Here is a 21,910-nt window from a genome sequence, read left to right on the forward strand (position 1 = left end):
CACTGACTGACTTGTGTAGATTTAAAAAAAAAAGTGTTCATACCCATCCTTGAACATGAAAAAAAGAGTCCCACTTTAAATGAAACACATCATATTGAAGCTTTCACAAGCCGTTTACACTAAGGCCTATCTATATAGATTCTTCAGAAATCATTCATAAGAATATGCCATTTTATATGAAGGGTGGAAAATAGTTATTCTTAATTTAGCACGCACAAGATGTAAAGACTGTTTATATCACCCTTCACATGATTGGGGAATCCCATTGGGCGGCACACAATTGGCCCAGCGTCGTCCGGTATTGGCCGTCATTGTAAATATGAATTTGTTCTTAACTTACTTGCCTAGTTAAATAAAGGTACATATAAACATTTTAAAAATGAATCTAGTATGAATTAAAGACAATTTATATCACCCTTCATGTAGTATGAATTAAAGACCATTTATATCACCCTTCATGTAGTATGAATTAAAGACCGTTTATATCACCCTTCATGTAGTATGAATTCGATACCGTTTAAATCATACTTCATGTAGTATGAATTAAAGACCGTTTATATCACCCTTTATGTAGTATGAATTCGATACCGTTTAAATCATACTTCATGTAGTATGAATTAAAGACCGTTTATATCACCCTTCATGTAGTATGAATTTGCTAATGAAAGATTTGTGCTATGTAGTGCTTGTACAAGTAGTTAAGCAGTTGTTATTCATTTGAAGTGGGACAAAAAAAATGTAAACAAAGTTTGTGACAGCTAATCAAACTTCCAGTGTAAAATGAGCACTCTTCTTGCTTGCTTTTTATTGCTTGGAGACCATACCTCAGAATGATTATAAAAACAGTGATATAATACCCTGCACTTTCAATTTAGTTTGTGACTGTCTTGAATGTTTCACTCATCATCAGTGTGGCCTGATAGAAAAGCCTGATCAAACTAAAACGACAGAATATCAAGCTTTAATGTCCAGTTTGTACAGTAACCTAAAACCTACCATTATTATTACAATGCCTGTAGTTAATAAGGACCTTGTTGGATTTTGTTAAAAACCAGAGTAAATATTAATATAAATGTGTTCTGTTGTCATCCAAAGTATCTCAGGAAAAAAACGTTCCGATTCATAGTACACAGCTGTAGAAAAGGATCTTTCAGGTCCTTGGGTCACTAATAATACCCCTGCCATTGCATGCATAGTGTGCAGATCAATGCCCACTGCTTGTAAACTAAAATAAATAATCTAGAACATTGTTTGGATATTGCATTGTGCAAAAATGTCACAAAACATTTTAGAAGTGCATGTTATTTGTAAGCCAATATGTGAATGTCAGAATGTAAAAGCAATTTCATACTATTCAGAATTCAAGGTACCTGACACTAATATTACAAGTTTTCACTGCATGGTATAGTACACTCTGTATGGCACGCTGCGTAATACAATACTACAATGTAGCAGGCCACTAAGTTCTTGTCCAATCATTTAGGGGGTTGTTGTCACCATAAAATTTCACTAATACTTTCTCATTGCAGAAAAATGATCTATGTTTGTTGGCATCATGACAAGCAAAGTAGGGCCATTTAATCTAGGACACATTTCTGAAAAACCAGAGGCGATAATTGTATGGATATTGGTCAATAAGAGGGTACTACAGCAGCGACAACTAATACAATCAAGAACCTTTGTCTTGCCTTATCACACGAGGCAAACACAAAGACAAACAATTGGCAAATAACTATTTGACCACTTGATTATGGGTTGTAATCGAACATCTCTTGTACATGTCTTCCCAAGAACATGACAAGAACACAAAAGACAATGTTACTTACTGTTTAACTGTACTGTTACTACCTGTGGTCAAGAAAACCTGACAATGAGAATAAGGTGTGCATCTTCAAGAAGTTACTTGTATCCTATGTACCATTCTGTATGGTCCAAAGAATGGAAGGAAGGTTTGCAGAGCTAAAACCCTCCACTAGAAGAAAATGGTATTGACTATGAAATTGTTGGTTTATTGTATTTGGATGTGTAAAACATCTATCAGAAAAAGGGGGGGGGAACAATTTTGTCTGATGAGTGTCATACTGTGGTTTTGAATAGTAAAAGCCATGCTTCCCATATCATCAAGTGCACAGCTGGAGACAGAGTCGTTGCCTCATCATTATTCCTCCAGTGGTGGGCGGGGTCATTGGGGTACCACTTCCTTCAGCGAGGCCATGGCTGAGTGGATGCGCACGTGAAGTCTGTTCTCAAAGTCATAGCCTGCATAATCCTCCTGAGAGGCAGAGCACAGAACAAATGATGACTTCACAATCAGAATGGACTGTGTTACGTAGTCATTTCAAACCCAAGAGGAAAACCCTAACCATTCATATACATGTCATCTGATAACTGTACCTTTGCCTGAAGCAGAAATGCTCTCCCTTTTCCCACCGTCTGGATAGAAACACAATGCAAAAAAACATCTCATTAGTCCATCGAGATAAATACTTTAATACAATTTTGGACACAGACACCCACATACACATACACGCACAGATGGTCTGAGTTGACATATTCTCACCTCTGGCTGGGCAAGCAGGACACATCCAAGCTCATAGCAGGAGTATGGCTGCACATAAGAGTTGGTTTGTCGACCAAACTCATCTCTGGCAGCCAGCTGGAACGACTAGATGGGAGGAGAAAGACCAAAGGAAAATCGAATTATATAATTGACCACAAATACATAGTGAGTTACATAATTGATTGTACTGACATAAGATAATGTAATCAAGGTAAAATAATGTGCTCGGAAACAAATTACCTGGATGGCATCTTTATTATTTCCATGACATTTGTGGATGGAACCGAGAAGGAGGTTTTTCAGACCTTTGCACGATGCGTCATCCACACTCTGTAACACTGAAAAGAGAGGAGACAACGGACTCTATTTAATCTGTATTGTAAAAGTTCAGCGCTAAAGCCCAATTGAAATATAAAGGCAGTGTTCCGACGTTGGCCGAGACTGCATTCAGGATGTCAGCGCAATCGAAATCCCCTTTAAATTTCTATCGCTCAATCTGAAAGCGATATTCAGCGATACAGACTGAACAAAGCCCAATGTCTCAAAGACAGAAATGGTCAAATACTTCACAACATTGGTCAGAAATTTTCAAATACTTCACAACATTTAGTACAGTGGTTTGCACCCCATTGTGTCAAAGGAAACTCCTTGACTTGGAGATCCCCCTCTGATAAAGGTCCAGCCCTTACACTGATTCATGAGCTGCAGTTTGGAGGAGGAGCAGTTGGGCAGAGCCTTCCACAGGTACAGCACCTCTATGACCCCCAGAATGCACAGCTCTCTGGTGGGAGACATCTTCCTCAGTCTCTCTGCCTGCAGTAGGGTGGGGGCAGAGAGGCCATGGTAGAGAAAGGGAGGGTTCATGGTTATTAGTTTCACAAAGAGTGGATAAAGATATGGTAAACACATCTGGATGAAAATGACCCACCCGCTTGAGGGCAAACTGCTCAATCTGGTTGTTCTTCCTCTTGAACAGTTTCTGGACATCTTTGAAGACACACTTGGCACCATCCAAGTCCCCTGCAGCTCCCTGACATACTTTACAGGGGGGGGGGGGGTGTTAGAGTGTGAGATCATTTTGAGAAGATGATGAAGACGATGACAATCAATGGTCCACATGTTCCTGGGACAGTGGCTCTCTCACCTCCAGTCAGGTAGGCATAGTAACACTGTGACCATCGGGACTCATTCTTCAGCCTCTCAAACGACCTAAACGCATCCTCAAAGTTCATCTCGATCATACTGCACCAGCCTGAAGTCAAGACAAGACAAATAGGTACAACAGAGGGATTTGGCTCTCAGCAACTGTAAACTGAATGTACATGAGTGTATGCATGTGTGGGTGCTCATTTGAAAGTTGGCATGAATGTCAGGGAAACATACCGATTTCATAGAGACACACGTGCTGGATCTCTCTTTGGTCTGATGCCAGCTCTAGTGCATCATGGAAGGACACCAGAGCACTGTTAATTTGGCACTGGAGATAGATGGGATAGAGATAGCATCACTTTACACAATTACGAGCTACTAGGGTCCTATAAAATCCGCAACGAGGAGAATGCGGATGGAATCACGGAATCCCGACATGCATTGAACTTAGTAGGGAATCAACTAAATCTATTGAACATGTATTCATTTGCCCAGGTTTATCATAACACAAAGAGAATGCAACTTTCTAAATAGGCAAAGAGAATTCCCCGTCGGTGTATGTGCGGGGCACGCCACTTTGTGCAGCCGTTAGCGACGATGCTAATGAAAAGTATTTTGGTAGATGGAAAGGCTTTCCCGAAATCTACAAAGTACCTGTCAGAATTACCTGTCAGAATTATATCATGATTATCTGTATAAATCCAGTGGGTACTTGTTTTGCAAACTCTACCATCACTCTACCAAACAACATTCTCTTGCAAGGTGAGTGCTGGAATTAAAGGGGCAACTATCTACATATCAACAAAAAAAAATCAAAAAAAATCCAAGACCTCAAAAGTAGTCTCCTGATGTGGTTTAAGCATGGTTGTGGACTTAGAATATCAAATGTAGCTGTTTTTCTATTAAAAAAGTGTGATTTTGAGAGTGAAAACCAGGGGGAAATGGAAACCCGGAAAAACAAAACGGAGAAAACAAAATTTGGGAAAAAACTAAATGTAATTAGGCAAAAAATGTAATGGATTTTAGAGCCCTAAGCTACTAAGAGCTACAACAACTTACTGTATTGTACAACGCTAAGCGGCAACAGACTGTTATTTCACAGTCAGATGACCCCATCATGCTCACCTCTAACCTCTGAACCCGTCCTTTAAAGAACATGAAGAGGGAGGAATTGGGGTAGACCACAGCCTTCCTCTGGAGAATGGCCTTGGCCTCCTCCAGGCCTGCCTGAGTGTCAGAACCATCCAGAGCAAAGAAAGGCAGCACTACTGTGTGGTACCACAGGAGGGCCAATCTGGGCAGAGGAAAGAGGAAACAATCACGTTTATTTGTGAGACAATTCAAGATGTTTTTATTAAATATCGATTACTGTACATTCAAGTTTGCTAGATAGTTAATATGAAACATTGACTTTCTTGACAAAGAAAAGCTTTGTAAAGATGGCATATAGAACAAAATTGTACCCCACTGCAGTAATTTGGTAAAACACCATCTCAATTTCATAAATAGCAAATGGTAGTTTCTGTCTCAGGGCCTTTTTTCACCACTAGCCATTCTAATAAGCATGTACGTGATTACCGCTATTCTTAGGTCTACCTACTTCTTACGTCACGAGTATTCACCATTCAACTTCCACTGACAGCATGTAATTGTATTTAATGTGTCCTCAATTCTCTATGACTTCAGATATTCCCATTTGACATATTTTACAACTAACACCTGTCCCTGGTTTCATGTATTATACAATTAATAAATACCCTATGATTATAATATGCCATTATGATACTTAGGAGATATTACAGAACAGATGGCCATGTATGAGACAACAGGAACAAGCACTGTGCCAAGAGCTGGGAAAGAGATGAGCTGGAACACGTCAGCAGAAGCTGATCATGCAGAATAACACAACACGTCACCCCCAATCAAATCAACATCAAGACCTGTGCTCTGCTTTTCTATCAAACGATGACATCATATCTACGTATAGCAGCTCATTCAAGCAGTAAAAAGAACTGACAGTGACCTGAACATTATGAACTGTTGGGAACTGACTTTTAAACTTGAAAATATGAAATATCCTTATTCATGGCACCGATGCAGAGAGGGGAATGTATGATGTTTACATTCTACCAGGATATGTTATTGTCAGACATTAGGGATCCTACGGGAGGAGAAGAGACACAGTCTGGTACAAGTCAACATGACAGACGTGAGTTGGGGAGGAGTGAGCAATTTGGGGCCGAAGTGAGGTCAGATGAAGTGAGGAAGAACATATATCACTAATCTTCTGGTTAGCAACAGAGGTGTATTGGCTGTTCAGACGTGTAGGAGGAGACTCAGTATAGGAGAACGGGTTAAATATCAGTGCTTGTGTGAATATGTATTTTGTCTAATGCAGCTGTTTTACTAGGTTCATTTAGAACCTAACAGGGTTCAGCACGATTTATAGTCATACCAGAGAATCCAGATCAGTGGAGCAGGAGCTGGCAGCAAGGTAGGCACAGTTCCTACACCTTGGGGAGATGAGAATTGTGGGCTGAAAAATTATAGGAGTTTAGGAGGAGTCTGAGTTTATTCAGTCGGCCCATTGTGTAATGACCGGTCGTAAATATATGTTGTAGGGTAGGTTCTGTTAAGAATAGGTCCCGATTGGAGATTTTCCTCTGCGAGATCCAGGTAAATATATGGTGTAGGGTAGGTTCCTTTAAGGATAGGTCCCATGAGTGACACTACAGTGTAGGGTAGGTTCCGTATAGCATAGGTCCCTAGTGGGGCTATTCCCCTGCGAGATCTGTAAGAGGGATGAAAGTCCCAGCCACAGTGGCAGCGAGGCCGTAGAGTGTATGTGGATAGTGATAAAAAGTTGTCTATAAGTTCTGGAGGAGACCTTCATCCATGGTGAGAAAATAAAGAAACTGTGAGGACAGACGCTGGGAGAAGAGAAGCAAGTACAGGGAGTGAATATTTTATAAATAACCGACATAAAACAAAACAAGGACAGTGTCTGGACAGGGGAAACAAAACAACATTAATGATGACACGGGGATCAGACTGAGGAACAAAGTGAAGGAGTCCAGGTGAGTCCAATGAAGCGCTGATGTGCGTAATGATGGTGACAGGTGTGCGTAATGGGCAGCCTGACACCCCTCAAGCACCAGAGAGGGGGAGTGGGAGCAGGCGTGACAACCCCCCCTCCCATCTAGGGGCGCCACCCGGCATCCCACCTGGGTGAGCCTGTCGGGCTGGCCAAGGCATGGGAGCCGGACAAGCCGGCTGAGGCGTGGAAGCATGCCGAGACGGCTGAGCCCGACGAGCCAGCTGAGGCGTGGGAGCCCGACGACCTGGCTGAGGCGTGGGAGCCCGACGAGCCGGCTGAGGCGTGGGAGCCTGACGAGCCAGCTGAGGCGTGGGAGCCTGACGAGCCAGCTGAGGCGTGGGAGCCTGACGAGCCGGCTGAGGCATGGAGTGGGATTGGAGCATGCTGAGCCCACTGAGGTGTGGAAGCCTGACGAGCCGGCCGAGGCGCGGGAGCCTGATGAGCCGGCTGAAGCGTGGGAGCCTGACGAGCCTGCTGAGGCGTGGGAGCCTGACGAGCCGGCTGAGGCATGAAGTGGGATTGGAGCCTGCTGAGCCCACTGAGGTGTGGAAGCCTGACGAGCATGCTGAAGCGCGGGAGCCTGATGAGCCGGGCTGAGGCGAGGGAGCCCGACGAGCCAGCTGAGGCGTGGGAGTCCGACGACCAGGCTGAGGCGTGGGAGCCTGACGAGCCAGCTGAGGCGTGGGAGCCTGACGAGACGGCTGAGGCATGAAGTGGGATTGGAGCATGCTGAGCCCACTGAGGTGTGGAAGCCTGACGATCCGGGTTGAGGCGTGGGAGCCTGACGAGCCGGCTGAGGCATGAAGTGGGATTGGAGCATGCTGAGCCCACTGAGGTGTGGAAGCCTGACGATCCGGGTTGAGGCGCGGGAGCCTGATGAGCCGGCTGAGGCATGAAGTGGGATTGGAGCATGCTGAGCCCACTGAGGTGTGGAAGCCTGACGAGCGGGTTGAGGCGTGGGAGCCTGACGAGCCGGCTGAGGCGCGGGAGCCTGACGAGCCGGCTGAGGCTTGACGTGGGATGGGAGCAATTAACAAATAAACAATTTATTAATTTTTTATTTAACATGCAGTGTTGTTGTTCGTTTATGAATCATGAGTCGTGTTCAAAGGGGAAATGACTAGTTCTCTGGGTCCCTGGTCCTTTGGTAAATATGCAAATGTACTTTGTTCAGACTGCATATAGAAGGAAAAATATATGTTATTAATAAGGTTTGACATTTACTCCAAATGGATTGTGATATGTGTATTGCTGATTTCGTTTTTGTCTTTGTTTCAATACAAATTTCACCAGATTGGGTCTGCTGGATTGTTGGGATTTCCCCGATGGGTTAGAGTTCTAACTCCCTGATCTGGTAACTCTTCGGGGAGGTCGGCAGTAAAATAAAGGAGTATGAACCAATTTTGGAAATGGTTTCAACAGTAAAAGTATGTTGTTATGCTCTTTGACATTTGTCTTAGAGATAATGGTATTAAGAAAATGTATCATACGGTGAATGGATAGTCTGGATTTCCAGATTCAGAAGTGTCTTAAAAACTGTTGTTTTGCTCTCTCCTCTCTCAAGTAATGGCAAGGTGGCATCAGATGGTGTCTTAATGCATGCATGCAAGGGATAATTTGACCATGAACAGTGTGTGAACCTCAAAACCCTCCCTAACCGGCTGAAGAAAGAGTGACAAAGGTGTTCAATACGACAGTGACTTTTAACACTCCTATCTGTGACCTGAGTCCGAGCCATCAACCTGGGTACGGGCGGCAGGAGTGTGCCATCAGTCCTGAGACCGCGCATGTGGAGTGAGCATGGAGAGAGATAACGTTCAAACTTCTCTTATGCTGCTGGTGTACTGGTGGGAAAAATGGACCAGACAGAATGAACTGTACAGAATGGTGGTGGCACCTCAGGCGAGAGACTTATAAGAACTTATAAGAAATTATACATTTCTTTGATAATTGAAATCGGGACTGTCACGCCCTGGCCTTAGTATTCTTTGTTTTCTTTATTATTTGAGTTAGGTCAGGGTGTGACATGGGGAATGTTTGTGTTTTGTCTCGTCTTGGGTGGTTATATGGTAAAGGGGGTGTTGGGTTTAGTGTATGGGGTTGTGTTTAGTGAATGTGTCTAGGTATGTCTATGGTTGCCTGAGTGGTTCTCAATCAGAGACAGCTGTCTTTCATTTGTCTCTGATTGGGAGCCATATTTAAGGCAGCCATAGGCATTATGCGTTTGTGGGTAATTGTCTATGTAGAACGTTTGTAGCTTTTGTATTGCACTTACGTTTGTAGCTTCACGGTCGTTTGTTGTTTTGTTTAGTTTTGTTTTAAGTGTTCGTTTCGTGTTTCACTCATCTCAAATAAAAGAGAACGTATTTTTCACACGCTGCGCCTTGGTCCACTCATTATCCTCAAGACGATCGTGACAGGGACATTATCAAGAGCCATCAACTGTGACAGACACGAGTTATATATGTGCCATTGGGAAGATGAACTATAACACTATCTGAAGAGGAATCAATGAAGACACACTAGAAAGATAAGTGTCGGGAGAAGAGGGAGGGGGTCAACCGTGCCCGTAATTGTTAGGGTGATTATGGAGGTCTGCACACTGCAAAATTCATAGTAATTTAGACTAAGAATGCATTGAGATTAGAGGTCGACCGATTATGGCCGATTCATTAGGGCCGATTTCAAGTTTTCATAACAATTGGTAATCGCCATTTTTGGACGCCGATTATGGCCGATTACATTGCATTGCACGAGGAAACTGCGTGGCAGGCTGTCCACCTGTTACGCAAGTGCAGCAAGGAGCCAAGTTAAGTTGCTAGCTAGCATTAAACTTATAAAAAACAATCAATCTTCAACATAATCACTAGTTAACTACACATGGTTGATGATATTACTAGGTTAACTAGCTTGTCATGCGTTGCATAGAATCAATGCGTTGCCTGTTAATTTATTATCGAATCACAGCCTACTTCGCCAAACGGGGGATGATTTAACAAAAGTGCATTCGCGAAAAAAGCACAATCGTTGCACGAATGTACCTAACCATAAACCCCAATGCCTTTCTTAAAATCAATACACAGAAGTATATTTTTTTTTAAACCTGCATATTTAGTTAAAAGAAATTCATGTTAGCAGGCAATAATAACTAGGGAAATCGTGTCACTTCTCTTGCGTTCATTACACGCAGAGTCAGGGTATATGCAACAGTTTGGGCCGCCTGGCTCGTTGCGAACTAATTTGCCAGAATTTTACATAATTATGACATAACATTGAAGGTTGTGCAATGTAACAGCAATTTTAAACTTAGGGTTGCCACCCGTTCGATAAAATACGGAACGGTTCCGTATTTCACTGAAAGAATAAACGTTTTGTTTTCAAAATGATCGTTTCCAGATTTGACCATATTAATGACCAAAGGCTCGTATTTCTGTGTTTATTATAATTAAGTCTATGATTTGATATTTGATAGAGCAGTCTGACTGAGCGGTGGTAGGCAGCAGCAGGCTGGTAAGCATTCATTCAAACTTTACTGCGTTTGCCAGCAGCTCTTAGCAATGCTTGAATCACAGCGCTGTTTATGACTTCAAGCCTATCAACTCCTGAGATTAGGCTGGCAATACTAAAGTGCCTATTAAAACATCCAATAGTCAAAGGTATATGAAATACAAATGGTATAGAGAGAAATAGTTGACGCGTCATAATTCCTATAATAACTACAACCTAAAACTTCTTAACTGGGAATATTGAAGAACTAGGAATATTGAACCACCAGCTTTCATATGTTCTGAGCAAGGAACTTAAACGTTAGCTTTTTTACATGGCACATTTTGCACTTTTACTTTCTTCTCCAACACTGTGTTTTTGCATTATTTAAACCAAATTGAGCATGTTTCATTATTTATTTGCGACTAAATAGATTTTATTTATGTATTATATTAAGTTAAAATAAAAGTGTTCATTGTTCATTCAGTATTGTTGTAATTGTCATTATTACAAATATATATATATATATATATATAAAAAAATCGTCCGATTAATCGATATCGCCTTTTTTTGGTCCTCCAATAATCGGTATCGTATCGGCGTTGACAAATCATAATCAGTCGACCTCTAATTGAGATACCAATCTGTCATTACCATGCCACTCGCGACAGTAAAAACAGAGACAAACGGGGCTGTAATGAGAAGAGTTATTACCGGTAATATATGGTCCCGTTTATAAATGTACATTCTAACCGTGATGATGTGTGCTAGGTTGAGAAGTTTGAATTCGAGTGATAGACTCAAAGTACAGCACTAAGGACTGTCGTTTCAAATTTTGGTTGGATAATTGATCAAATGTTTTAACTATGATTCGGATAAAGCGAGAGAGTGCGCTATTCTCAAACTGCGACTGTATCTAAGGAAGGTTTTTCTCTCTAGAAGCCTCATCTTTAAGTGTCCTCCGAAAGGGAGGTTATTAGAGAACTCACTGGATGACAGCTTGACTCAACCATGAAGGGGTTTTTGTTTTACAATGTCACCATAATCCTAATGTTAAAGCATATCAATACATATGGATTGCTGGATGATACGGTAAAATTAATTGCATACAAGTCTCATAGTCTGTGTCTTGTGTTAACACCCAAGGATGAAAATGAAGGATACGGGCATGGAAACTAGCATTCCATGGGCATAGAACGGAAAGAATGGACGGTTCTTTACCCAGTCTTAGTCGCATCAAGGGTGGTGTGAAATGATTAAACATGTATTTTCTCTCTTCCCTGTTCAAGTCAATATGTTTTTAGGTGTCGTGGGATATAAAAGTGATCATTGTTCCAGATGAGGAATTGGTGGAAATTGAAAAATTGAGTTGAAAATGTTTTAGTATGGTGATAACAATAGTAGTGACTAATGTGTTATAGGTTAGATTAAATGATTTATGTGCAAATGTATTTGTAGCAGAAGGTGAGGTACATATGAGGCCTGTGTTTGAGACAGAATGTTTACATAAGGGTGTAAGCAGAAGGCAATGTGACTGGGGGAGATCTGTGGGGCTCATAAATGAAGGTCGGGGTGATAGTCTCTGGGGATGACACCACTCTATGTATATTGTTACAGGAGATAGCTCGTAGGAGAGGGAGACAGCTAACTGTGCACAATATAAAGACTATTATGATGTTAAATTGAACGTTACTCATACCCAGATCATGGTGAGAGTAGCAGAGATAGTGTTGGCATTTCAGACATTATTGTCAACTTTCAAGAAACCTGTGACTCAGAGTTTTGTTAGGTTGGATATTCTTCCAAAGTCATTAATCTCTTCCCCATTTCTAAAAGCCAGCAAACACTTGACATATCTCCCAGAAGATTGTGACCAATCTAACCTGAGCACAAGAGAGTATTATCCACAGGTACAGACTGTAGCAGAATACAGAAGGTCATTGGAGATGTTGGTGGCTAGGGGACCGGATATGAGTTGGGAAACAGGTAGAGTATCTGAAAGGGTCCGTCCTAGATCTATCAGTGAACCACGACAATAGAAGAGCAGGAGACAGATTCCAGGCAGTAGCTATTCTCACAGCAGTCGCTGTAGGGACAGTAAGTGAAGGAGGCTATAGTAACAGCATGGAATTAGAGTACGGAGCAAATGGGGGATTTTGAGGTATGAGTCATGAGCAGTGTTAGTAGTAGCAGGGGTTACTTTAGTAGCAATGTTGGGACATCATTTTCTGAGGGCATTGATGTTGAAACGTGTATACAGTGCTGAATTACCTCAAGAAGAGGTAAAGTTGATTAAGGCCACTGCACGTATAAATCGGGTGGCTATGGAGGAAGAAGGAGAAGGGGAGCAAAGTGAGAATGACATGGCTTGGAAACACCTCTTGAGAGCCTGTGGTCTGGGGGGGAAGACTGGGTGAAAGCATGAGGAGGTTTTTAAGGGCTTTCATTTTTGTGGAACCCAGCAGAAAAGTAGCAGCAGAAAAGTAGCAGCAGAAAAGTATCCTGAAGGCAAAGTCAGGCAAAGAGAGAGTGGGAATTGGGAATGTTCTCAAACTTTGATTTTATGTTGCTATATATAATTATGCATAGTTTCACACATTATTAATACTGTTATGTTTTGTGTTTGTTTTTGCTTTTCAAGTCTTGTGCTATCACTCTCTAAGGAACCAGAAGTTGAAATGGAGAAAGTCAAAACCTACAGCTAAAATGGAGGAAGCCAAAAGCTCCAGCTGTCATTCTGTTGTCCGACAAGAAATGGGAATAGGAGTGTGCAGAGTGTGATTATAGAAGAGAGGTCATAAGTCTTGGATTTGTAAACATAATAAACAACTGTGAATGTTAATCATGTTTTATTTTTTTGTTAATGTCTTATCATTGTTTGTTAATTTATAAGTAATTTCCTAGTTTATATAATGATGAACTGTATGGAGTTAATGTTCAACAGGGGGAACTGTTGGGAACTGACTTTTAAACTTGAAAATATGAAATATCCTTATTCATGGCACCGATGCAGAGAGGGGAATATATGATGTTTACATTCTACCAGGATATGTTATTGTCAGACATTAGGGATCCTACGGGAGGAGAAGAGACACAGTCTGGTACAAGTCAACATGACAGACGTGAGTTGGGGAGGAGTGAGCAATTTGGGGCCGAAGTGAGGTCAGATGAAGTGAGGAAGAACATATATCACTAATCTTCTGGTTAGCAACAGAGGTGTATTGGCTGTTCAGACGTGTAGGAGGAGACTCAGTATAGGAGAACGGGTTAAATATCAGTGCTTGTGTGAATATGTATTTTGTCTAATGCAGCTGGGTGAATAAACTTGGTTTAAACTTGACTAATCGTCTGTGAGTTTTACTTGGTTAATTTAGAACCAAACAGAACATAATCCTTTCCTTCTCTCATTACATGAAAGTCATTCCCTTCAGTTATGAGAAAGGGCTCTATTCAATCCGACGCGCTTCAGTTCAGCGTTATAACGCGATTGAAATGTAAAGGTCATTTCCGATTGAGCTGAAGCATATGAGAGTACCAGCTGTTCTGGATGACTGTGTGATAACACTCTCGGTAGCCGATGTGAACAAGACCTTTAAACAGGTCAACATTCACAAAGCCGCAGGGCCAGACGGATTACCAGGATGTGTACTCAAAGCATGGGCGGACCAACTGGCGAGTGTCTTCACTGACATTTTCAACCTCTTCCTGACGAGTCTGTAATAGCTACATGTTTCAAGCAAACTACCATAGTCCCTTTGCCCAAGGAAGCAAAGGTAACCTGCATAAATGAGATCCACAGATGACGCAATCTCAAATCGCACTCCACACTTCCCTTTCCCACCTGGACAAAAGGAACACCTATGTGAGAATGCTGTTCATTGACTACAGCTCAGCGTTCAACACCATAGTGCCCACAAAGCTCATCACTAAGCTAAGGACCCTGGGACTAAACACCTCCCTCTACAACTGGATCCTGGACTTCCTAACTGGCCATCCCCAGGTGGTAAGGGTAGGCAACAACACGTCTGCCACGCTGATAATCAACACGGGGGCCCCTCAGGGGTGCATGCTCAGTCCCCTCCTGTACTCCCTGTTCACCCATGACTGTGTGGCCAAATATGACTCCAACACCATCATTACGTTTGCTGATGACACAACAATGGTAGGCCTGATTACCGACAACAATGAGACAGCCTATAGGGAGGAGGTCAGAAACCTGGCTGTGTGGTGACAGAACAACAACCTCTCCTTTAATGTGAGCAAGACAAAGGAGCTGATCGTGGACTACAGGAAAAGGTGGGCCGAACAGGCCCCCATCAACATCAACAGGGCTGTAATGGAGCGGGTCGAGAGTTTCAAGTTCCTTGGTGTCCACATCACCAACGAACTATCATGGTCCAAACACACCAAGACAGTCGTGAAGAGGGCACGACAAAACTTTTTCCCCCTCAGGAGACTGAAAAGATTTGGCATGTGCCCCCAGATCCTCAAAAAGTTCTACAGCTGCACCATCGACAGCATCCTGTTGCATCACCGCCCGGTATGGCAACTGCTCGGCATCTGACCATAATGCGCTACAGAGGGTAGTGCGTATGGCCCAGTACATCACTGGGGCCAAACTTCCTGCCATCCAGGACCTATATATTAGGAAGTGTCAAAGGAAAGCCCAAAAAATTGTCATAGAAGTCATAGACGCACGGCAAGCGGTACCGGAGTGCCAAGTCTAATACCAAAAGGCTCCTTAACAGCTTCTACCCCCGAGCCATAAGGCTGCTGAACAGTTAATCAAATGGCCAGCGGACTATTTACATTGACCCCCCCCATCCATTTATTTTGTACATTGCTGCTACTCGCTGTTTATTATCTATGCATAGTCACTTCACCCCTACCTACCCCCACCCCTATGTGCAAATTACCTCAACTAACCTGTAGCCCTGCACACTGACTCAGTACTGGTACAACTTGTATATAGCCTCATTATTGTTATGTTAGTGTGTTACTTTTTATTATTTCTTACTTTAGTTTATTTGGTAAATATTTTCTTAACTCTTCTTGAACTGCACTGTTGGTTAAGGGCTTGTAAGTCAGCATTTCACGGTAAGGTCTACACTCGTTGTATTCGGCGCATGTGACAAATCAAATTTGATTTGGGAACATTGCCTTTAAATGTCAATCGCACTACAACGCAGATCTTCAGCGCTACGGATTGAATCGAACCCTAAGTCTCTCTCTCTCTCTCTGTCTTTCCTTGCACTTCAGCCCTCTAAGAAGTGATTTAATACTCATACTCACGTAGCTAGCGGGGCCTTCATGTCCTTACTCTCACTGGCATACATGAGGGAGGACAGACCCTGGAGACGATCGCCAGGGAAACCCAGCAGGTTGATGATCTTGAGCAGGTGTGGTGGTACCATGGAGATGCAGAGATGGAAGAGGCCGTATCCGAAGCTGACGGAGCCCTTGAGTCGGTCCAGGGCCTCTGCAGTCACAGCACCCTCCACTGGGGTGTTGTGGTTGGCCTGGTCTGAGGATAGATCCTCCTCATGGGAGGAACAGCGCCTCACACAGGTCTCCTGCAGCTGACTGATGTCACTGTGGCACTTATTGTACATCTTCCAGGCCTTACGGAGGATCCAGCCTCCTTTGATGTACGCTGTTGAAGAGAAGATACTGTAAGAGTCAGTCCAGTCAAATCCAGTTAACTCTCATGATTCCTATTTTACTTGCAGATGTTTCCAAAAATTTGTAGACTGGATATAATCATATTACATATAATTGAATAGAAAATGTATGAAAACAATATATACTGCATTGCCATCAAGCAAGCTATAGTACATCAGTAATTGAATGATTGTGGATTCAACAAATTATACATTACATGAGAGCTCCTGCTTGATGAAGGAGAGCACAGCGAGGTAGACCTGGCAGTCGGCCACAATGATCTGTCGCTGCAGGCGGTCCACAACCACGACCCCTGACCTCTGGGACTCCAACTGACAGACAGAAACACACAGTAGTCTGGTAATTCTCTGATCAACACTCAGCTAAACCATCAGCCAGTCCAGCTACGTAATAAAGAAGCCCCCTGTGTTGATCATAAACAGGTTGTAACGATTATCTTCCTCTTCTGATGAGGAGTAAGAAAGATCGGACCAAAACGCAGCGTGGTAAGTGTCCATGTTACTTTAATAGAACAGAACACGAAAATACAAAAATAACAAAGTGAAATAACAACGAAAATCGAAACAGTCCTGAATGGTGAAAACAAACACAAAACAGGAAGCAACTACCCACAAACTCAAGTGGGAACAGGCTACCTAAGTATGGTTCTCAATCAGAGACAACCATAGACAGCTGCCTCTGATTGAGAACCACACACGGCCAAACACAAAGAGAGACAACATAGAACACCAGACATAGAATGCCCACCCCAACTCACGCCCTGACCAAACCAAAATAAAGACATAAAAAAGGAACTAAGGTCAGAACGTGACACAGGTCTCCATTCTATTCCTTCGTTCTATTTCAGAGTTACAAATTACATTGAGTGTGGGATTGACATGATCTCATAGTTGCCAATATCATTAAGCTCAATATAGAAGATCTTGACTTTGATTCTTGATACTGATACAGCTGGAAACAATGTGATGGTGTATAACCAGCAGAAATCAAGACAGAATTATGCATGTTACATGACCAATCCCACTGGGCACGTCCCAATGTCTATTTCACATCGGTTCAATGTAATTTCCTTGAAATAACGTGGAAACAGCGTTGATTCAACCAGTGTGTGCCCAGTGGAATGCTGGGATATCCTAAACATAAATGCTCCATGTAAACAAAACCTCTGCCTGTCTGTTGGTCTGTAATCAGTCACCCACTCACACTCTTCTTGATCTTGTTCCTGATTGTCTCTATGACGCCAACGTTGTCACTCTCACACAGCTTCTCCGTGGTCCTCAGGTCGTCACACGCCGTCTGCATCTTCTCCTCCTCAAAGGTCATCATGGCATTCTGCAACATCACACACACAACAACAACAAACACATTGAAGCTTTTCAGCTAATGCTGGCACAGAGAAAACACTCATGCAAGTAATTAAAGAAATAAGTACCCGATTTTAATTTGGATTTCATTGGGGTGTATTGTGAACAAATGTGCGGTAATCGGATTGAAGGAGGGTTATAACACAGGGGTTACGCAATGGTATCACAAAGCAGGCTCAGGACAAAGAGCTCTTTCTAGGCCACAGCACACGGAGAAACACTGTGACAACCAGAACCTATTGTGTGGCTTGGTCAAGAATCTCTTTGTTCAGTTGCCTTTTATCAAACTGTCAGTCAAAGATATGCAATGTATGCCCTCATCCTTATATAAATATGTGGTTTTAATGTCAGATGAATTGAATGCTTTTTCAGTGAGGCCCTCTATGCATCAGTTTGTGTTGTCATTGACCCATCCCCACACAGTCCTTCCAAGCGTTTTTTATTGCATGGGAGGGCAGAGGAGGATGACATTATCTCTCGCTTCATGGTGCTCCAACTCTGACATGAGGGGCAGTGACGGGGTCTGTTTCGTGACCATGCTGCAGAAAATCTCTGTCTCCCCCCCCCCCCCAGGGAGACAAACACATCACTGCAGCAGAGAGATAGCGAGAGTATCCACATCAAAATGCCTTTGATGAGCTGAAGATGCATCCATTATGGTAATGTATAAATGAGGGGAAATGGACAATAGTGGTCACGATGATGTAATCCATTACACAAATTGGGTCACGTCAAGTCCTGACACCTCATCTAACTTACGCAGTGCATTGTATGGTTTATGATGGTGTAACGTTGCACACTAACATTGTTAGGATGAGTAATTACATTTGCCCTGTCTCTCGTAGCTTGCATGCTTGTAGTGATGTCATGAGAGAGAATGTCAGTAGAGGTAGGACGTGAACCACCAACAGGGAAGTAAGCTAGAGGTTATGGCAACCAAGGGGTCATGACAAAACACCTGTCCTGCAGTCAAGATGCAGTCTGAGGAAACTCACCAGGAAGCTGACAAAACTGGCCCCAAAGCTCATCAGTGGACTGTGAGTCCTGAAGAGAAAGGACAACATAGAGTTCATTTTATTTATTTTATTTCACCTTTATTTAACCAGGTAGGCTAGTTGAGAACAAGTTCTAATTTACAACTGCGACCTGGCCAAGATAAAGCAAAGCAGTGCAACACAAACAACAACACAGAGTTACACATGGAATAAACAAACATACAGTCAATAATACAATAAAAAAAGTCTATATACAGTGTGTGCAAATGAGGTAGGATAACGGAGGTAAGGCAATAAATTGGCCATAGTGGCGAAATAATTACAATATAGCAATTAAACACTGGAGTGATAGATGTGCATTAGATGAGTGTACAAGTAGAGATACTCGGTTGCAAAGGAGCAAAATAAATAAAATAGATAACAGTATGGGGATGAGGTAGTTGGATAGGCTAATTACAGATGGGCTATGTACAGGTGCAGTGATCTATGAGCTGCTCTGACAGCTGGTGCTTAATAAAGCTAGTGAGGGAGATATGAGTCTCCAGCTTCAGTGATTTTTGTAGTTCGTTCCAGTCATTTGCAGCAGAGAACTGGAAGGAAAGGCGGCCAAAGGAGGAATTGGCTTTGGGGGTAACCAGTGAAATATACCTGCTGGAGCGCGTGCTATGGGTGGGTGCTGCTATGGAAGGGAGCGATAGACACAGAAGCTGCATTTAGACAGGCAGCCCAATTCTGAAAATTATTTGATGTGAAAAGATCTGTTGACCAATTAGTGGGGGGAAAAAATCTGAATTTGGCTGCCTGTGTAAACGCAGCCAGAGAGACTTACTTCTGCCTCATACCGAACATAATTCAATAAAGCAGAGAAAAGATAACCAGTGACACTTGAGTATCGACTAGGTAAAGGTTGTTACTAATGATAACTAACTAAAGGTAACAATATCATAATTGATTATCAATAATCATTACTGAAATTGTTATAACAATAACCATGCACATCTTCGCCACTACTAAGAACCAGATCTGTTTCACACATAGTGCTTTACAGAGAGACATTCAGTCCGTTCCCCTGTCTCAACATCATCAGCGACTCATGGAGGGAGAAAGGCTTGATTAACCAGAAAGCTAAAATTAGCACAGTAAGTGTCATTTTCTCCCGTTGGCACAAACAGAGCTGGATTGCAGTGAGTGCAGTGTACTACCCTTCCATTTCTCAGTCACCATTATCCATTCAACTGTTGTTTGGAATGTCAGGGCCAGGCTGGAGTGCAGAGACTACTATTTAATTTCTTGTTTTGGGGTTAGGCTATGAATGGGGATAGTTTCAAGAGACAAGGATAGATTTACATTTAGACTCAAATGTAGATTTTCAATATGTTAAACCAACTCAGTAGCATTAATCTGCAGATTTAAGAGGAAATAGCGGGTAAAGCAAATAATACATAATCATAGCCACAGGTGCAAACATAATTTAAAGGACAATTATGCCTAACCATGGTCATACCCTGTTTGGCACCAGTGAGTTCTGCCAAAGAGAACAATAATGGTCTTTGTGTTGGACTTGGTCAGTGTGTTTGGGGAATTACTGATGGCCACTGTGTTACGTCCTGATCATAGAGAGCCTTTATTTTCTATGGTGGAGTAGGTCAGGGCGTGACTGCGGGGGTTTCTAATTTATTATTTCTATGTGGAGTTCTAGGTTTAATTTTCTATGTTGGTGATTTGTATGATTCACAATTAGAGGCAGCTGGTAATCGTTGTCTCTAATTGGGGATCATATTTAAGTAGTGTTTGTTCCCACCTGTGTTTGTGGGATATTGAATTTTGTATTTTGAGTTAGTGTATGTGTCACTGTTTGTTTTGTTGTTTTTGCTAAGTTTCACTATTAATAAATTATGTGGAACTCAACATTCGCTGCTCCTTGGTCCGTCTCTACAAACAGCCGTGACACACTGAGACTATAATGCTGTAATGGTACCGAAGCCTTGTATAGGCCTAGAATGTAAATTACTGGAAGGCTCTGACGGATACCGACTCTAAGGAAATATGCTGAGCTCTGATGTTTTATCAATATTTCTGTCCAACCTTCAATTTGCCGGGGGGTAAATTTGTATTAACTACCATGGAAATCCTTAACAATGCCTCAAGGTGATCATGCAGAGCTATCTGTCATGATTGCATAGGTAAAGAAATATGATGCACCTATACCTACATACTGTAGGATCAGTGATCACCTCAAGTTGGGAGGGTTATTACAAGTATTTGAACAGGGCCTTGAAAACAGGTTGGTACAGTTAATCTGATGTTTGAGCACACAAAGGCACACCCTTTAAATTAATCACCTGTGCAATTCAAATAATTATGTAGACTAATACAGGGTTTCCCAAACTCGGTCCTGGGTGCAAGTTTAGTTTTTTCCCCTAGGACTACTCAGCTTATTCAAATAACCAAAGCTTGATGATGAGTTGGTTATTTGAATGAGCGCTGTAGCGCTAGGGCAAAAACCAAAACCAAAACCAAAACCAAAACGGGGGGGCGAGTTTGGGAAAGTCTGGACGAATAGGCCTGCTGTGGGCAATGATATCTGATGATCAAATATTACTATAGGCTACATTTTATGAAATTATGAAGAGCAGGAAAACTATCTCACCTGTATTTTCTGAAAAGCTCGTCGCTCTCCTTGAATCCGTTGTTAAGAAGCATGTTGATACCTTGAAGAGCGAGCTCAGCGTCGTCTATGTGCTCAGCTTTCTCCTCTACCTGCTGCTGCTTGGACTGCTCTGGGCCCGCCATTGTTTATGCCTGTCGTCTGCTGAATATAATGAATCAATTCAACACAGGCCAAAATGTGGTTTCAAAATGATTCTTCCCCGTAGACTATCCCACATTGGTTATTGATGATGGGACTGAGCCGACATATCCTTGCAAATGAGGTAAGAGACGCGTCTTTTCGGGCAAAATTCTGAAGCTGTAACACCGGTAAATTACTAATCGGCGCGCATCCAAGGTTCGTCCAAATGCACCAAAGGCACTATTTACATGCTATTTCTATGATTAAACTAGGTGTACATTCATCCAGACGTTTTGCTGTCTTGTCTGCCGCACGCTATGGTCGTCGTCAGTCGAAAAAATGGTTGTCGTCATAACGTAGGCTATAGCTTTGGGCTAGGTATGTATAGGCTCTGGGAGGTTCCAAAGATGAAACCTGCTGTGGCAAATCAGCATCCTGCCATTGCACCGTCTGCTAGCCCTGCCAGCGACTGCTTCCCATTTCCTCTCATCAGTACCTTTTCCAAATATGTCCTGCTCTGCCTCCAGAGTCCAGTCCTCAGAGCAGATTTGACGACAGCAACAACCTTTCACCTCACAGCCAGCCAATACGCGCGCACTTGGCTGCGAGCTTCAGAACAACAGCAGTGGACTGTCACATTAGAGCAGACGCCTACAAACCTCATCGTTGAAAGGAAAAAATGTCATATTTAGCAAGAAGGCATGCAGCTTGCAGAAACTAGGAAAGATATCTTCAGCATAATGTTCAAACGTGCATAACTTCAGTTTATTTCAATTCCCAGGCTTG

The 21,910-nt window shown here is 42.5% G+C and overlaps 1 protein-coding gene across 2 annotated transcripts; it reads right to left on the reverse strand.

The window, feature by feature from the left end:
- Positions 1-1,997: 1,997 nt before the first annotated feature.
- Positions 1,998-21,707, reverse strand: ttc39c (tetratricopeptide repeat domain 39C). 2 transcript variants are annotated; one of them, XM_023999061.2, is made up of 15 exons: positions 21,621-21,707; positions 20,984-21,145; positions 18,334-18,382; positions 17,178-17,306; positions 16,171-16,285; positions 15,585-15,945; positions 4,835-5,003; positions 3,944-4,037; positions 3,705-3,812; positions 3,489-3,598; positions 3,250-3,373; positions 2,801-2,898; positions 2,561-2,665; positions 2,395-2,433; positions 1,998-2,272 (listed from the first exon to the last, which is right to left on the reverse strand). In XM_023999061.2, exons 2-15 carry the CDS (start codon positions 21,124-21,126, stop codon positions 2,183-2,185), a joined length of 1,734 nt encoding a protein of 577 aa, XP_023854829.1. In that variant the 5' UTR covers positions 21,127-21,145; positions 21,621-21,707; the 3' UTR covers positions 1,998-2,182. The 2 variants fall into 2 exon arrangements, with proteins under 2 accessions (XP_023854829.1, XP_070302236.1); XM_070446135.1 differs by lacking the exon at positions 21,621-21,707 and having other exon boundaries at positions 20,984-21,619.
- Between the last annotated feature and the right edge of the window lie 203 nt (positions 21,708-21,910).

The sequence above is a fragment of the Salvelinus sp. IW2-2015 genome, linkage group LG13 (assembly GCF_002910315.2).
Source record: "Salvelinus sp. IW2-2015 linkage group LG13, ASM291031v2, whole genome shotgun sequence".
NCBI lineage: Eukaryota > Metazoa > Chordata > Actinopteri > Salmoniformes > Salmonidae > Salvelinus > Salvelinus sp. IW2-2015.

What these genes read in the sequence shown, in the direction of transcription:
- ttc39c (XM_023999061.2), bottom strand. Translation starts at nt 21,126, where the DNA reads ATGGCGGGCCCAGAGCAGTCCAAGCAGCAGCAGGTAGAGGAGAAAGCT. An exon ending in ACTGCAGCTCATGAATCAGT is followed by an intron (nt 2,899 to 3,249) that starts GTAAGGGCTGGA and finishes CTCTCTTTTCAG; the next exon opens with TGTTACAGAGTGTGGATGAC. An exon ending in CATTTCTGCTTCAGGCAAAG is followed by an intron (nt 2,273 to 2,394) that starts GTACAGTTATCA and finishes TCTGCCTCTCAG; the next exon opens with GAGGATTATGCAGGCTATGA.